Source organism: Dermatophagoides farinae, chromosome 4 (assembly GCF_024713945.1).
Source record: "Dermatophagoides farinae isolate YC_2012a chromosome 4, ASM2471394v1, whole genome shotgun sequence".
Classification (NCBI taxonomy): domain Eukaryota; kingdom Metazoa; phylum Arthropoda; class Arachnida; order Sarcoptiformes; family Pyroglyphidae; genus Dermatophagoides; species Dermatophagoides farinae.
The window spans coordinates 3,842,755-3,862,224 of NC_134680.1; the positions used below are offsets into that span (position 1 = coordinate 3,842,755).

The window sequence follows — 19,470 nt, forward strand, 5'->3', positions numbered from 1 at the left end:
AATTACTGAAAAAAGTGACGTAATATTGCTGGACTTACCCTAAAAATGAAGACAATGTGTTGTCTGGTCGGTTGAATGTTAGATAGTTTGATACTATGGTAAATGGACAGCAGAATTTATGTTCATGCCGATTAGATGTCCGACACATAAACAGAGTGAAAGAACCAACACTGCTGGTCTACGGACATTTTATAGTCAGACGATTCGATTGCAAATGACAACAAATGAGTTTTATCAACAGCTTAAGCTTCTCGGCTAACGTAAACATCACATACACACACACATCCAAAACGAATGCAAATTCCAGCAAATCGTTCATTGCTATCTTTGTATGTGTAAACATGGCCATGTTGTAAATTTAGATTCATCAACAAAAATCGATTGCAGACCAGGCTGTGTTCATTCCACTCATTCTTTTAATCGATTCGAATGATGCAATGAACATTAAAGACATAGGCGTTCAACACTTGAGTGCATAGACTTATTTGCCAAAGCCGATTTACAGATTGCCTGGTGACAACTCGACTGCAACACTGTCGATAATGGGCTCGATTCTATAATCGGATCGTTATTCGTCGGTGGTCGTGGTCATTGGTTATCATATCAAAGTGAACATCATTCACCGATTGTCAATTTCTGTAGTCCATAATGATGGTTCTTCTCTGTACTACTTCAATGCAATTGCTTTCTCTATATTCTGGACTACTCACTTGTCAATTGTCACCATAAGTAACACCCGAATCGATATAATGGCCACCCTAAACTGTCAATTGCTTCACTGTAGGTCTATAGTCATTTCAATGGTTTTTTTTTGGTTTCTGTTTGTTTCTGACTGTCGTCGAGGAGAGATCATCATTTCGGTGTGGCAAACAAGAATTTAATTAGATTCAAACACAAAAATTTTGTATTACTTACTATGCAAGCATCGTAACGTGTCATCCAGTCAAATCGAACCAAACAGGCTTGTGGTCTGTGTATTGTTGATTGCAAGAATTTCTCAATGTCGTCTGTCAATTCAAATCAAAACTGCCAGAAGGCCATTCCATTTATGTAAGTGCTTACATGTTGTCTGGATCAATGTGACAAAATCGAATGTAGCCATATCAAAATGGATCGAATGTAAAAAATTGTACATTTGTTTGTCGGTTTGTTTCGATCGGAATGATGGGGTATTTCTTTTTTCGTTTGACAGTTTGACCAAATTGATCGATTCAGACAGCTGCCATAAAAATGTGATCAATGAACGATCAACGATCAATCAACTTGAACTGATCATTAATTCGAATTAGCAATGATGAATCAGGTGGTCATTAGTGTGAAGCCAACGACCATTGTTACTAATTATGCAATCATATAAAAATTGTCAATAGTGAAAAGCGATCGAATGACCGACCAACCACGATGCTAATCTACGGAATAAAAAAGAGTCTGTGTGAATGAGCATTGAAAATCCATTAATCATGGCTACTTGCAACGAGACTCTCTTACCAAAGCAATATCATCCCCATGGGTGAAAAAAATGTGCAACAGTATCGGCCCCATGCTTGTCTGATAGCCACTATCACACAGCAAGAACGAAAACGAGGCTTTTCATACATCTCGAACAAGATTTATCGATTCGACACAATTATACCATACGAAGAACGAAAACATTATGGCAGTGGCGAATCGTACAAACATTACACATTGACAGGCAGCCGGTCCAATGGTATAGCAAAGAGGATTCATAGACATTAGGCCTGATAGTGGGTGATGATGCTAGGAAAAAAGCAATATGATTAGAGTTGGTTCCATAAATTGTTATAAATAAATCAATGTTTCCATACCACAAACACATTCCTTTCGTGGATTAATCGATCGTTCGATTGGTAGCATCAAACATCAAACACCAGGTTGACCACATTACCAGAGGCAGTGGACATCATATTAGTTAATCACCCCATCATCGACATAAACATGAATGGGGCTCGATCGTAATCAAAGCAAACGACGATTGTTTCAACAATCATTTATCGATCCGTAATGATTATGTGCATTGTTTGTTGTTTGTCGTGTGTGTGTGTGTGTGTGAGATCATTGTGATTAACAAACACCTAGCCCGAAATGGCAATCGCAATTGTCGCCATTAATGAGGTGATAAACAAGATTTACGATCTAATTGCCTCCTCATACACACACACACACATACAATTAAATGGAAAACAATTAACCAGGGCACACACACACAAACAAGAAAGCAAACTTGTGTATAGAACAGGAATTCAGTGTGATTCAAGCTGATTGTTGTCTGTTGACATGTCAATAGCTATCGATTCATTGTTGTGTTCACATCAAACTCATCGATCATTGAATGGACACCTAAATGAATGAATGGTCTGCATGGATGAACTGAATGTCCATTGTCCGTTTTGTTGCCATGTTTCATGTTTGATGAATCAATTTGGAAAGAGAGATAGGGCCCATGTAAATGAAAGGAGATTAATTTCGATTGCCGAATCATCGTATTGCTGCTGCTGTTGCACAAGTCATTGTATATTACAATGATCAGCAAGTACGAACCTCGATACTGTTGGCGACTGGTCGAGCATAATAATGTCACGTCGGCCAGAAAAGATTTCATTTCATTTCACATTTCGTGCCTATTCTTCTTCTCTTAACTGTTTATATTGTAAGAATCGAGTTGAATAAAATGCAAAGAATGTTGTGTGAGATAGTGATAGAGAAAAAGCAAAAATGTTGCATACATTTCATGTGGTGGCCAAGAATGTTAAATCTGGCCCCTATGCTCATAAACAAAGCAGAAAAGGTCTGTTTGCCTTGCAAATGAAACTCAAAAATCGGCCTGCTGTTGGTGAATGAATGGTGGTCGTGTTCAGAATATGGACTAGCCGTAATCAATGTCATGTGATGTATCGATTCCGTGCAATGTCGTATGTTCCTCCATTCTTTCTCCCCCAACATCATGCCACTGACTGCCTGGCGTATAATTAATACGGCAAATCATCGAGTGATTCTGATGATCGCTGTGAACCATAATGGAAATCATCGTTTGTTTCAAATTGTTTCATCTCGAGACAATGGTCCTCGTTCTAAATTGATTTTCGACCATCTCAGCATCAGACATACACACACAGAAAAATCAAAAAGAAAGTGAATGACATATCTGTCTTGATCAATTAAGGGCTTTTATCTTGCAAAGAATGGTGGCTACCCTACATGACATTATTAATAATTAACTCAATGTCAACCGGTTATTGATACCAATACCAATTATGATATGTGATCATCAGCTTGTTGAACGATTGAAAAAAATCATAGCTTTCTATTGTCGATAAAAAAACTGAATAATTTGAAACGCACACACGTTCTATTAATAATATAACGATAACCAATATGGTGATGTGAATCGAATGAATTTGGCCGGATGAAATTGAAACTTTCCAGGCAAGAACAATTGCTGAATTGACAAACAGCAAACATTTTAGACTACGAATTTGGAATTACAATCAGAGACTCTTCCTGTGCTCAGTATATGTGATGACCCTTTATCCATATCATTTGATACATTCATGCGTGCATGTTTAGGCCTGTTTCATGGTCGAATATAATGGACTCCAGTCTATAACATCATCATCATCATCATCAAATAAAGTTTGCATGTGACCAATGCATCTACATAGAATCTATGTCATAGACCATTACCCGTTAAACAGTTTGAATGTTGTAATTTGAAACTATAACTACCGGTCGTCACTGTGGGTGTGTGAGAAAGATAGAGAGAGAGGAGAGAGAGTTAGAAAGGACGACAACATTTGAATTATGATTATTCTGGTGGTTAATAAGAAATAGACCACCATCATAAATATCACTTTAGAGATATACCTATAGAATAAAGTAGTGTCAATTTGATAAAATTCCTGCCTATGATGAGTGAATGGCCGGTTAGAATTGGAACGAACCGAGCGTATCATCATCACAATATCACCAGGCTCAATTTCAAATATTAAGAAACGTGACTGAGGTAGCAAACCAACCAACAGACAGAATTTGAATTGGTTTTCAAAGCAGAAATTGGTCGAATTGGTCGAGAAACAAAACTGGCAAAAATAGCAAAAGGGAAAAGTCAATTTCGATTCTGATTTTTTGGATGGTTCGTTCATCGGACAATTATCTCGATGCAGCAGCAGCAGCAGTATTGTGTCCAGGCAGTCAGGATTCGATTAAATTTATTAACCGATTCAATTCAATTCAATTCAATTCCATCATCATTGCCGATCATTGCGAATTGTTCGCTTTCTAATTGTTTGCATCCATGACCATTACATGTCTTTGTGTGTGTGTGTGTGTGTGTGTGTGTGTGGCTGTTTCCCTCACTTACTGGCTATTCTTAAATCTAATCAACTGGAAAAATTGAAAGACTGAAGCGAACAAACCGAACTAATACAAAAAAGGCAAGCACTCACTCACTCACTGTTAGTATTTCTTGAAATAATAAAACCGACCAAATTCTCAATTTCTAAATTCAACACAACAAAAATCACATGAGTGAGTAAGACATTGCTGATTCTAGAAATTTGTTTCGATTCCAATATTCGAATAACCGAAATCGAAAGCTAGCCAGCCACCAGTCTGATGATGAAATCTAATTCGATTGGACAACTGGCTCACAGAATCTGTTTTTCTTGATCAGATTGATTTTCTTTTGAATCTCATGGCGATTCTCAGTGTTTGCATCACCGAATAGGTCGTCTTGCACCGTTTTGTTTCATTTTCATTTCAATTCTCATTCATTTCATTTTGTTGTTTTCCTCACTCTCTCCGTATAGAATCAACACGCACATGCATGCATTCATTTCATTCACTTTACTCTTTACGATCGCCTCAATTCCCCACATTCTCCCATCTAAAATCACTGTTAAGACATCTTTTTGCATCGGACTAAATTCATCGTGGACCATCGACGTTCCACACATACATACAATCGACTTGGGACCAACGTAACCGTAACATACGTCAACCGATGAATACACACACACACACACACACACACTAAACACTCATATGAATACCATACATACAATCAGACAGACAGCCCGAAAAAAAATGATTGAAAGCCTACGATCGGGAAGAACACAACAAACAAAAAGAAAAGAAAAAAACAAAACAACTTGCCACACACACAAATAGGCGATCGATTCGTTTGGTTTCTTTTTTTTTTTTTTGTTTGTTTGTTTGAATCACTTTTGAAACAAACATTCACAACTACATTCAATGCATCTCATCATACATTCATATGGATACAACAAACATTCGACAACAAATTGGTGAGCCTCATGTGATGGCAATTCTCTGGTAAAAAACAAAAACAAAAATGAAAAAAAATTGCAAAATTCATATGCTCAAATCAGATTCTTGGAATTCAAACTCAAAATGAAACAAGCTCCAATTGTTTTTTCTCTCTTTCTTTCTCTGTGTATGTGCGTGTATGTGCCCTTTATAACCATATATTTTTGATCCGGCAATATTCAAGCAATGCAGTTTATTACTGTGATCATTGTTTGTCGTGGCTTCAGGCTCAATTCACCTTAGTCGACCGCCATTGTCTTGGATAATGATCAGGATGAATGGCGCCATCCACCCCTGTCTTCCCCACATTGACATCATGCAGATAGTATAGTTTGATACGAATTACTGAACGATGGAGACAAATTGAATTATTTTGTAAAGCAAGATGTTGATGCTATTTTTTTTCTCTCATAACTACAACAACAGTGCAAAACCAAATTGAAATGAACCTCAGTCACTCATTCTACACGCACATCATACACGACGATGAACAACACTCGGTTCGTCGTCGTCATCGTCAGAGGCGGCAATCACTTTCTGTTGGAACACAAGTTGGAACCAAATAAAAAATAAAAATCTACAATCTTCCCCTCTCTTTTACACTGTATATGTGTGCGTGTATGATTTGAATCAATTTAATTTAATTTAATTCGATTCAATTTATCAACTTGTAGGCAGGCAATGGCCAACATGGCAATCTTAACGATTCTATGAAAGCAACATGAATCCATGTCATAAGCTAAGCAACATTGCATGCACACAAAGACAAGTTAAATTTCATTTTAATTGATTCTCAACACAGACACACACACACACACATAATACACACATTCCTCATCGGTCCCATCTCCCTTATTCATAACTCCTTGTCCAAGTTTGAAATTCTCTCTCACACTTTTTTTCTCTTTCTCTCGACAAAACGAACAATATTCATTTGGTTAACACTTTACATCTTCACAAGCCTAAGATACACACATTCACCGATCTTTGGGGCAAAAGGGAGGGGAAATTAGATTTTAAAAAAGTGATTCTTGCCCTCCAACATCGACATGTAACCAAGCGATTTAACAATCGAGAGCTGATGTGCATTAACGAAACATTGCAATAGGGAAGTTTTTAGTTCAATCGATTCATGGATGCCTACCCAATCGACTATTTGCGAGAGAGGGGCCGGACAAACATGGATGCACAGATTTTAGCAATGGAATGCATATATTTCGATGCCGACCCTCTCATCCACTATTCAGACATTTCTGCTACAACCCACCTAACAATCGATAGTTACATCAACAAATTTTTCGCCTCTTTACATAATATTAGTCGCTCCATCGATGCTCGTGTTCCATAGATAAATTCCAAAATTTTTACTCAGTTTGTATGCCCTGCCATACAATTGTTTTTATATGTTGGCCATAATAAAAACAACAAAACTGTCAATGATTAGATTAGAGGCCAATGAATGATATTAGCATAACGGAACAACGATGCACGATAAGATCATAGGCAAATACCGGCACGAATCAACACGAAACCAACAAAAAACAGACTATAGGCAAGAGTTTATCAATTCAATCATAAATCAGAGATAGACTGGTTCATAACCGCAAATGGTAAACAATTTAATTAAATTGAATATAACTACCATTCCTTTGTTTGATTCTATTTGTTCCCTATTCATGTGGTTTAATGGCTATACATTAATCCAGATTCTCTATACATGTCGGGGGGGTAGTGGTGGTTATCTACAAGCAAGCATGAATTGATGCAAACTTTCAGCTCACTAACTGCATCGTTCTTGCTGTAGTCAGCTGAAAAGTTTGAACCAATAATATGTATGTGTGTCTGTTAGGTTCACCAATGGCCATACCGGGCCAATGATTCATGACTCTCGTCGCATTCGAATCTGTTTTCTGCTGTTGTAAAGTTGATTGTTTTCAATTAAATTTGTAAAATGAAATTCTTTCCGTTCGCCCGTACATGCAAGCAATCTGTTATTGTTTCCAACAATTCAATTATTCGCTTTATTTAACATAAATTGACCAAACATTTGGTCATTCCGGTAGTGGTGATGAACAAACATATAAACAGCCAGCAAGCTGAGCAACAGCCTCCGCCTAATAAACAGGCCAAACAACAACAACAGCCGACCGATGTTCGATTTAGCAAATTTCCTGGCTTAGCCATGAGCATCAAGAATAGCCAACAAAAAGAACGACTGATGCAGACCATTGCCAAAGCCATGAACAAGCAAGAATCTTCTTATTCTGATAAATATGTTCGAAATCTGGTCATCAAACAACAACCGAATACAAATGATACAAAACGAACTGGCGAACGATCATCGAAATGGCCACACCAAAAAGGTCCACCCAAACATCATACTCGATTCGTATTTAAGATAAGCAACACGATCAAAGAGGAAGCGGCCAAACAGTGTGACTATCTGCAACAGAAATTGCAAATTAAATCGGCACCCGATCAAGTGACCATGGTGGCCGTTCCCAACAATGATTCTAGTGTCGACAACCACAATGACCACAATGATCAACATGATAATCCTGATGCTAACCAATAAATGTAATTCTAGCAAAGAGGAGAGAATCGAGTTCCATTTGCTTTATCCATATGTGTCGTGCAGAGTGCTATTTTTTCGGACCAATTCACACCATCTCTTAACAACATTGAACACACAGGAAAATGATCTGATGTTGTTGGGACACTTGGTGTGTTGAAACATTTTCATTTTCAACATTATCTAGCCAGCCAAATTCACATTCACAAACACTAGTTAGAATCGAAATGATAATTTAGCGTGCCAAACATGAGACTTGTTTTATTATTTTGTTGTTAAAAAACACACGGCAAAATGAACATGCAATTCTCTATCACTATCAACACGACATAATCATCAATCCATTCATCGAATAATACAGAGCCAGTGAATGAATTCTAGTGAAACAGACTATTCTCAATAAGTCCAAAGTGTAGGAAAAATCTTCAACTTTTTTTTCTCTCGCTCTCTCTCTCTCTCTCTCTCTCTCTCTCTCTCTCTGTCTTGATTCACATTGATTCCTGATTGCTTTCCTTAAGCAGCAGTGTCAGTGTGAGCGCCCAACCAAAAGCAATTCTGTTGAGCTCAAGTTTGTGTCTCTCTCTCTCTCTCTCTCTCTCTCTCTCTCTCTCTCTCTCTCTCTCTCTCTCTCTCTCTCTCTCTCTCTCTCTCTCTCTCTGTGTGTGTGTGAATTGGATGAACAAGCAAAATAGTAAAGAGAGAAAAAAAAGTTGATTCCAACAAAAACAAATTCCTCAATTGCAACTTTCTTAGATCATCATAGAGATAGTGAGGGCAGCAACACACATGAGACAGACAAACATAGTGTTTGACAGTTATTGGCAAAACAGAATCATGTCGATCGATGCAAATAGAATGCATACACACACATTAAACACATTTATTAGGTGAATTGACATCATTGATCACCATCATGGTCATGACATCTTTCAACACATTCATAATGCTTAATCATATTCGATTTCTAGTATCCAATATATACAGACCACAACATCTCATATGTGATGTGCAAATTTCTTGTCCACAATACACAAATGTATAGTTGTGTTTTTTTGCTTAAAAACTTATTTCGGCCAAAGGATTATCGATATTTTGCAAACACAAACATACAAACAGAGTGTGTATGGGGATTGTGCAAGTTCCAATCAACAAACAACATTGAATGAATGGGGAGAAAAGTTGATGTTGCCAATAAAACAAAATTCACTAAGCCAAGAAGGGATAGAGCTCGAATTTCACTTGCCCCAAATACACATCCTGTTTGAATGAATGAGAATGACGCGTGAGATGATTCCATGAACAACAACACACAACCAATGAATGAATGAATGAATGAATAAATGTTCACATAGCGATCAGCCGAGAGAGATAAATTGAACAGAGGAAATGGATACAAATGACCAGCGTGCTTTTTCGATACGGCTCATTGTTAACTTATTGATCCAAACAAGCCTAACGAACGAACAAATTCGGAAACACACTTCCGATCGGGATCAATCAACTCGATTCGATTCAATCGTCGTTCTTATTGACTCGTTGGTGAAAATGACTTTGCAAGACATCATCTACGGCCCATAACTTTATTTGCCATCGAAGAATTCGGTGGATTTGTAGCTCGTGTGTTATTAAGCATTACCTGTTGAGATAAAGAATTTTGTGAATAACATAAATCAAACATGTACCAAAATGCAACGAAAACCTGAAGCGACCACACGAATAAAGATGTCCATTGAGCTGAATTAATAATTCATAAGATGGCCATCTCATTTAGGTTGCCCACACATTAATCCTATGATTTCGGGTAGCGGCTAGGATTATCGATTCCGGACCAGTCATGGTTTGGCTTCGGCTACAGTCTGACAACAACATTATTCAATTTGACTATACTTTTCCTCAATTCGGTTATGCTCACCATGAATAATTGAAGTATCATCATCTACTCATCTATATCCATAACACACACAATGTAACAAGGCAAACCTAATGATGATGATGGTAATGTGCGAACCACCAGCAACCTTTATGAATAATTCAATGTTCAATTCATTTCAAGTCGAACAAAAAAACTTTTGTGGTCTGTCGATCAGTCGGTTACAGAAATGCAGGTGTATGCGAGATATATGTGTGTGGCAATTATCAGTGATGATGACGCCGATATGGCTGCCAATATGGATCGATCCATCAATAAAGTGATGTTCATATCATTTGGTTGGCTAGTATCACTAGCAACAACAACAAATGTGGCCATGATGCATCACACAGTTGGCCGAGATAAATTGTCTTGCTGATAAGCTGATACATTCATTAAAGTCATAGCAATCCTAACCAAAAGCAAACATGTCATCTGACCGATTCGTTTTTGCCGCCTGCATTTTTGCCTGTCAACAAACTGTGATTCTGAATAGTTTGATCATGTCTGGCCTGCTATGCAGTCTGATTCATCATGTAAATGGCCTCTCTCTCTCTATTGGAATAAATGTGATTCTCTCATTCTTTTAGAGCGCCCACTGAGGATTGCCGATGTCGGCAATGATGGCGATGGGTTGTGATGAGGATGACGGCTCAACAGTGAACGTTGCCTAGTGTCACCAAATTGTTCGACTTCATAAATCATCAAATCAGATTCATAATCATGCTGATTCTCATTCTATTTATCTATCTATCTATCCATAAAAAGAATGTGATCATCCATTGTGAACGAATAATGGCACAGAACACAGCCCAAATAACAACAAAATAATGTCTCAATCTCAATATACATGCATTGTGAATCGAGTCCATTTCCTTTACAGCATTCATCTAATGTCAGTAATGATCATCATCCTGGACCATTGTTGTCATCGCGCAATGTAAATGTCTTGCTTGGTTCAATTCAACTTTTTGCTGCTAGTGATTAATTGATATGATCAGATTTAGAACAGACACATGTGTGTGTATGTTCCATCACATAACGATTGACACATTTGCCTTGTCCGTATCGGCAATCGGCAATTAATTAATTGGGATTTTACCAATACGAAACCACCTTTTCTTGCCCAATGGTCGTTTATTACCATCATCGCTGTGTATACAAATCAAAGCAACCATTTAGCGTTGGCCTCATGAACATGAACAATGAACATTTGGGCCATTAATTATTGTCCCAAACTCTGTTTCGAACAAAGGTGTGTGTATGTTAAATGAATGTGGCCAACATAATGACCAACATGTCCAATTGATTTGCTACAACACACACACACACATATATACAAGGAAAAAAACAGACAACTATTTTCCATTCCCAATTGGGTCGTGTGTGAATGTGGGAAATTCGACAGAAATAATGAGCATAAACAAACAACATGAACAGCAGCCAAGTAACAGACATGGTCACATGATTCAATATTGATTAGACAAGCTTCCATCATTTAATCATTCCATTAATCGCCACTGTTGGCCACATAACATAGATAATACGTTAGTTAATCAATGAAAAATCGTAGCGCTAGCTCCTGCTCAGCTTGCTTCACTGCGTTGCTTTTTCAATATTTATCCAAATGCATTGAAAAGTAGTCAACATTTGCAGGGTTGAAAGGGCGAAAAAATTAATAATAATAATCAGAATCTATGTGTGGTGTGTGTTGATTGCAATTTGTTGTTTCAACCGCAATCACAATTAGTGAAAAAGCTAGATGCAAATGACCGAATGGTCGTATATGGTTAATTGTGTAATGGCTTCATGATTTAATGATTATCATCACATGTTTGCTCATTAGGATGCCTCTGTGCTTACAATGTTCAGAAACATGATCCCTTTTATAATGTTCTCTCTCTCTCTCTATGTGTTTATGTATGTACAATGAACAATAAACCCAGATCTAGGTGCCGAATGAATAAGAGAATAGTAATGGCCATCACTATTGTAATGAACACCGAGATGCATTCATCCGAAACCTGAACGTAGTGCCGAGATTGCCACATTTGCAACATTTAACCCATTCTGGCTCCACACAGGCAGGCAGGGAGCCAACATTTATTTATACAAACACACACACACACACACACACACACAATGGATGGCATGGGCATAGAATAATTGGCTCAAATGAATAGAGCCATCAAATGAGCTCCATTCTTTTACAACTCAATTGTGTTTGACTTGTCACACAAAAAAAACCAAACAAAACGACAGACTAGCTAACATTGTTTTGCTGTTTGTTTTTGGTTGACAGTGAATATCGAATGAATGATGGATTCAATTTGATTATTCCAATCAATTCGATTCAATTTGATATGACCAGACCTATGTTATGAATTTCATTTCATTTCACTGTGTTTGTTCTGAGATTGATGCGAGAGCTAAACTAATGTATGGCCAGTTGGATTTAGTTTCATTAGACTAGATTCACATTTATATTTACTCATGGACAACCCAACGGGATAAAAAGTTCAACTTGGTCTGATTATCACCCACACACACACAAACACAAATACATACATACAATGGTATTAGATGCTTTTGTTGTGATATTTGAACAAGAAATTTGAGAGTGCCATGTTCGTTGATGAGCTACTACATCTTTTCAAAGCAAATCGGCTTTTTTGCTCACTCGTTCAAAAGTTGTTCCAACAAAAAATAACCTGTTATCAGTGGGCCATCTGTTCATTAAAACATGGCTGCAAGGCCTAAACATTGACACACACACACCCACAGAACCCAAAATGATTCACATTCATATGCAACAAAAAAAATTATGTTAGATTAAAAGTCGAGAAACAAGTTGTTAATTATAATAATTGTGGCGACAAGTCGACACTTGTGTCCAGCAAATGATCAGAAACAAAAATCAAAGGTTGAGATCCATCCAACAAACACATGAGGGTCATTAAAGTATCACATTTCGCCATGGCATGCAGTCTTGCAAGACAATTTCATTTCGCTTTGAGCCTTTTCATCTTTTCTTCTTTCATTTGTGATCAGCAAGGATGGCAATAAATTGTTATTTGTTTCATTTTCTATGCTTAGTGAACATCAAATTTCCAGTTGTTGGCGTGGGTTTTTTTCAATTCTCTGTAGCAATGTTTATGCACTTTTCTCAGTCACTTTTGTTGGCTGCATTATAATGATGTGAAGAAAATATTTGGACATGACCAGAATCCGGTTCAAAGAAAAATATGTGTCTGTGGTGAATTATTAGTACACAGTACGTGTGCACTATGCTCGTGCATTCTCCACACACAAACACACACATACACAGAGAGAAACGCACAATGGTAACTTGATCCAATCAACAATCGCAATCATAATGGCATCTCGAATAGAATCGGGTCTGATTGCTTTCATCCTATATTCATAATGAATTCGGATGGCAAGATTTAAAATAATTTTCTCTCTCATAACTGTAATCATTTCCATTCTCAATTTACAGGGCCAACAAAGGAAAGAAGGCAATATATAAGCAATAAGACGATGTGATGTGATGACAATGTTTGTCTGTGTGTGTGTGTGTGTGTTGTGAAGATGACATCGCAATTAAGTAGATGAATGGCAGGCTTTATTTCAAATCGTCATCTATTAATACCAACATCGGCCCGGCTTTTCTAGGCCTCGACAATTGATTCAACTGTGGTAAAGGTGCTTCTTATCTTGGGTAATCCCTGGCTGCTCGTTGCAATTTTCTAACAAAACCGATAAACAAATATAGCCAATAGATAGATAACAGTATCGAATAAAACCGATTCCCAACAAAAAAAAAAATTTAGAAACAAAATTATATAAATTTCTCTCATTTTTTGAGCCAACAAACACCAACAGAATGAAAACAGCATCTCTAAGGAGTTTCTGCCATATAATATAAACGAGTCGGCGTCAATTCAAATTGGATTCTAGCCTCAAACATGTATCGCCATCCAGTCAAATTGTCTTGTCGCCTGCAAATTTATCCTGTCCTTTCGTCTGTCAGTCAGTTAGTGTGTTACTATTAACAAGTCTCTCAAACCGAAACCAAATTCAAATGATTCCTATTCCTTTGTTTTTGGTTCGATCCAGTTGCAATTTTCAGTAACTGGTTTTATTGGTGTACCAAGTTTCAAGATTTTTTACCAACCGTACAAAAATTTACTTCCGATTCCACTTTTTATTGTCAATATTATTGAAACATGGTACCACCGATAAATATTATTCAAAAAATCAGCTGGATTGAACGCCAAACACAAACGAATAGAAACCATATGAATCCGAATTGGTTCTGAGATTCCGATGTTAGCATCAAACCACAGAATTCCATGTTAAGCTTGCTGCAAGTGATTGAATCAGAAAACTGACTGACTGAGTGAATGAATAGAATTCTTCATCCATAGCCAAATTGACAAAAATAAAGCCCAAATTTTTGGAATTGCAATTGCTCAATCCATGTTTGTGGCATCTCAATTTCATTGGTAGCACTTGAAAAATACGGGCTAATCACATTGTCGATTGTGTCGACAAGAAGCAAACTTGTTTGTCTAGTACCAATGTCGTGGTTGTTTGTCTATGAATTTGTTTGCAACAAACAAAACTGTGTGTCAAGTGTCATCTTGCCATATTTACACTGTACTCTGTACTGTAAAGAATATTATCCTGGTGAGAAGAGAATTGGAAAAAACTTGGAATTGCAAAATTCACTCACCCCCTTTACATCGTCGTCGGTATCCATTGACTTATAATATGAAGAAGCCAAGTTTTGGTTCGTTGTGTATGCGCTTCGTATCGGACCAGTCGATTATAATGAAGAATGTGCAATATTATTATTATGTGAACAAATCGCTTGGGAGGAAAATGAAGCTCATCTTGATCGTGATGGCCTCATCTCAAACTCTTGGTGTGAATAATGATCGTTATCCGTGCATTCGCATTCATTCACTAACAGTAACTAACAAACAGTATGGATATTCAAGATCATTATCTGGATATCATATCGAGACCATTACCCACACACACACACACACACATACAAAGTAACAGACATACAAATTAAGGTCAACTTGGATAATCTAACTCAATATGCTGATAGCATCCATTTACTTCAGGGTGTGTCTTTGTGGGGATAGTTTACAACACAAACAAACAATCAATTCAAGTGTGAATATCACACACATACAACTTCATTATTGTTAGCTGAGCAAAATTCGATAACAAATTGAATTATTCATAATTTATAATTATCGACTTACCAACCAAATAAAAGCCTTTTATTCTTTATTATGGCCCAAATTTGTCAATTCTTGATTGCAAATATGGATTCGAGCACAAGCAAAACCAGTAGAATCAATCAAAGACGGCTTAGTAATTGTAGTTCAGTGGCTGTTAAAAATTCATCCAGTCAAAAAAATGTTGTCAACTATTATGATGCGAATCATGAATGTCTTGATTTTGAAGAAACGCAGCTATGTTTGTCAATGAATCGAATTCGACGTATATATTTGTCTGGTGGCGTCATCATTCGTCATTATCGTAATGATCGTAGTAAAGCCAATTGTTATCAGGATGAGTTGGCATATCTTTATACAATATTTAAAGAGTATCTGATTCGAGGTCATCAAGACGATGGTCTCACAAAATCAAAAATCGAACAACAAAGAAAACGATTAAGACGTAACCAAACATCATATTTAGCTCAGTTTCATCCATATAAAACTAACAAAACTAACAACGATCAATGGCTACCCACATATGCAGTATCATACGAAATTCAAATGCAAACTAACAGCAGCAATACTAGTCAGAATCAAATAGGCGATGCCGATGATTCTGAAACCAGCGAGAACATTGTACAGATATCATTCCGTCCCATCACTCGACAATCTTTTCTATTGAATACGTTGGGTGCATTCAATAAAACTATATTCGATGAAACAATCCGACGATGTGTGTCTATTGAATTGAGTACAAATCCACAACATCGGCTAGTAATGAGACCATGTCAAATGTCAATCACTACTGACCATCAGATTATCGATCGAAGAATATTCTTGGTTGCTAGACACGGATGGTTGGCCGTATTTCTGAATGGTCGTGAAGATGCCTACCTATTACTCGAGAACGAATACCTAGTATTTGGTAGCCAACTCAAAGAATGGCCCATATTCTACGAACGTATCGTTGATACGAATCAAGCCAATCATGATCTGACCGAAATGTTCTATCGACGTACCAACATTGTTCAGGATCAGTATTCAGCCAACGGTATGATTGTAACACGTGGTGTCATTCAAAACGAATACAAACCTGATTCGTTCACAATGGTCGGTCTAGGAAATGCCATTGTGAACATGACCTATTTCCAGCAATTACTAACCATCTCATCAAATGATACAACTCATTCTTAAACTAGCCGATTAATCGAAACACACAACAGTTAAATAGATAATTTTTATTAATGTTTATGATAATTGAAAAAATAAAAATTCTTCAACATATTTTTCACGTTTATTATTATTAACAACACATCGCCATCAGTCATCATCTTCCGGTTCGTCATAATCATCGTCGTCGTCATCATCAACATCATCATCATCGTGTCTGTGGCGAGAGTGATGATGACGATTTCCAGCAGTCATATTATCGCCATTGTCTTCATCGTCATCATCATCACTAGCAATCAGATCAGAATCGGATGCAGCCGAATCATCTTCCGGCTGTTGATCATCTTCCTCTTCAGACATTTCCCATTGTGGATGTGAAACAATCTCTTTCGGTGCTTCTTTCACATCCAACTATATATTCACAAATGAATAATAAAACAAATTAAAATTAAAAAAATAAAACAAAAAATAGTATAGAAAAGAATGAATGTTTACCTTGAGTGTTTTGAAATAATCCATATCGACATATGAATCACATCTGACATTGACCATATATTGATAGGATCCAGGCTCTTGTGGTGCCATGAATTTCAGCTCTACTTCTTCACGGTCGACAAGATTGGTCATGAAATATGGTATCGTCTTTACTGACATCTTTTTCCGATCAGTTATGTAGATCCACCAATGTTCTTGTTTGTCTTCTGGGTAATAAGGACAATGCACACTGTGCGACATTTTCGATACTGCTTTGAAAATTTCTTTTTTCGGCAGATTCTGCTTAACGATTGACCAATCATCATCGTCATTATCATCGTTTGATTGCGTTTTATTATTTGCAGCACTTGGCCTGGCTACCGATTCCTCATTTTCGTCTGGTTCTTCACTTTCTTTGCCACGTTTGGTCGTCGGTTCTGATTCCTTTGCGTCGGAATCCGATTCAGAACCAGAATTTTCCTGGGAATGATTGTGATGATGATGAGCTTCGTTGTCGGAACAATTTTCTGAGACATTTTCCTCAGAATGTTGTTGCTTCACTTTGCTCCCATCTTGGGATCCTCCTTTCTGCTGTTGTTGTTGTTGTTGCGATCGTTGCTGATTCTGACGTTGTCTTAGTGGCTGCTTCTTTTTCGGTTTAGCTTTCTTTTTTCCTTTCGATTGCTTTTCCCATGGTTTGCTGCTCTTTTTCGCTGCAGATTTATTCTCATCCTGTTCATCAGGATCGATAACTAATTCACTATTGGCAGCAGGCGATAAGCTCGATGCAGCAAGATGATTGCTCGAATAAGTATTATTCTCGTTGACCAAAGACAAATCTTTAAACAGTTTCGACATTGGTTGTCGAGTGAGCTTAACAAACACAGTGACTAATGCGCCAGCTGTGATAGTGGCCGTATCTTCATCATCGATTACTTCCGACCGGACATCCACATCCAACAATGGCATCCGGCCAAGAACATTCAACAGATCACAATACTGTTCATCATTGAGTCGTGCCAACATTTGTCGACGATCTTCATTGGGTAATGAGGCCAATTGCTGCATGTTTCGAATATTACGACGGCGATTAATAAAGTAACGTAGCATATCTTCGGTTATGTGTGGCAATTGTAACATAGAATTCTTATTCGACCACATTGCCTGCACGACAAGAGCGTTCATTTTCATAGCATTCTCCATCGTATCTAACGATGGACATCTTGCTATTCGACGAGATAGATAGAGGAACGTCAATTGTGAGCTACATTGTACGAATTCCTGGATCAGATATGGGATTTTGCTAAGGATGTATTTTTTGTCCTGTTCCAAAGCCATCGATGGCAACGAAATTCGTAAAAGATGAGCGTACATTAGGGTTCGAGCTTTGAGACTATATTCAAAACACAGTGGACGTTCCTTATTATTCATGGCCAGATTCGGAATTTGTTTCATTAGTTTCGGTATCTCGACATTATCGGCGGGCCGTTCTTGTATCTCACCATTGTGTGATTTGTCAAATTCCAATGATGCACAGATGACCATCAACACACGACGAAGCATCATCTGAGGACTTTTGTTTATATAATACAAGTACAATTGTGAAGTGTCAAGAAGCACTTTGAAATCGCCATATTTCGACGAATTTGACCACCATATACGAACACAAACGGGCAATACAATCATTAACATGAGTACGTAGACCATCAATACGAACACTGAATTTTCCTTTTCGACGATCCATGACGGCAATGCGATACCGAATGACATAGCACCTGGGCCGTCTGGATTTCCATATTCTTCCCAGTTTTTACGAGCTTGTTCATCGGTTAACGCTGCATAAGCTTTTGTGATTTTCATAAATTTCTTTTCATCACCAGTCTCTTTGTCCGGGTGGTAGATCAAAGATAGACGACGGTAAGCTTTCTTGATTTCAGCACTTGATGATTGTGGATCGATACCCAATATCTCGAACGGATCAAATGTTACGTAGTCGGGCTGAATTTCTGATACTTTGTATGCAAATACAATCAATCCGATCCAGGAGACAATTAGCACAATTTTCGTTAACCGTTTACGAACCGTTCTAGATGGTTCTTTCAATTTCATGTAATGTTCTTTGATCAAACAAGGCTCACAACGGCACTGCTGTATGAACCGTTGCTTGTACGGTGAATTATTATCGATTGATTGGGCTGATTTTCGTTCCTTGTGAACATCATCTTTGTCTTTGTCACATGGCCAAAATAAATAGGTACATGGCGCAAGGATCATGGTAAGGAATGCCAAAACAAAATAGTAGAATGTCGTTCCACTTTCGTCATATTGGAATTTTGTTCCGGCCATGGCTAAACGATTTCAATCTCTAACGAGTTGATCAACAATTGACATAAAAACACTGAAAAACGGCTTAGATTAGAATAAGAAAAATGGACAATTCAATTCAAATTTACCGATGTGTGAATCAAAGAAAACCAAATGAATGAATGAATGGATGGTAGTAAAAATCAGGTGTGTTTCGTTTTGGTTCACCAATTCAGCTGTAGCTGATTGTTGTGATGAAATTGTGGCGGCCAAATTTTTACAACGTTTTAAACGATCTTATCAATCTGTCAAATTTTTAAATGAACGCGTGTACAAATGTAACCGTTAATGAACCGCAATGAAGAGAAAACACCAACAAATAAAAAACGATGCATGAAATACATACACACAAAAACCATCATGCATGCATAGAGCAGAGTTTTATAAAACTA

General features: G+C 37.4%; 3 protein-coding genes across 5 annotated transcripts in view; 1 reads left to right on the top strand and 2 right to left on the bottom strand.

Annotated features, from left to right (window-relative positions):
• The window catches only part of LOC124489906 (cell adhesion molecule Dscam1), a 30,256-nt gene extending 14,957 nt beyond the window's left edge, over positions 1–15,299 (bottom strand). Inside the window, exons 1-4 of one of the 3 annotated variants that reach the window (XM_075730094.1) lie at positions 15,110–15,299; positions 1,489–1,758; positions 916–1,409; positions 39–832 (exon numbers count right to left, since the gene is read on the bottom strand). The gene's annotated coding sequence lies outside the window, so the exon portion shown is untranslated. Of the gene's footprint in view, positions 1–38; positions 833–915; positions 1,410–1,488; positions 1,759–1,826; positions 3,595–15,109 lie in introns of those variants that run through there. The other 2 variants (XM_075730095.1, XM_047052308.2) reach the window with 2 other exon arrangements.
• Positions 15,140–16,354, top strand: LOC124490009 (uncharacterized). The gene has a single exon (XM_047052471.2). The coding sequence runs from the start codon at positions 15,140–15,142 to the stop codon at positions 16,262–16,264; it is 1,125 nt and encodes a 374-aa protein (XP_046908427.1). The 3' UTR covers positions 16,265–16,354.
• Sec63 (translocation protein Sec63) lies at positions 16,294–19,448 on the bottom strand. Its single transcript, XM_047052359.2, has 3 exons — positions 19,168–19,448; positions 16,736–19,112; positions 16,294–16,651 (listed from the first exon to the last, which is right to left on the bottom strand). Exons 2-3 carry the CDS (start codon positions 19,058–19,060, stop codon positions 16,391–16,393), a joined length of 2,586 nt encoding a protein of 861 aa, XP_046908315.2. The 5' UTR covers positions 19,061–19,112; positions 19,168–19,448; the 3' UTR covers positions 16,294–16,390.
• Between the last annotated feature and the right edge of the window lie 22 nt (positions 19,449–19,470).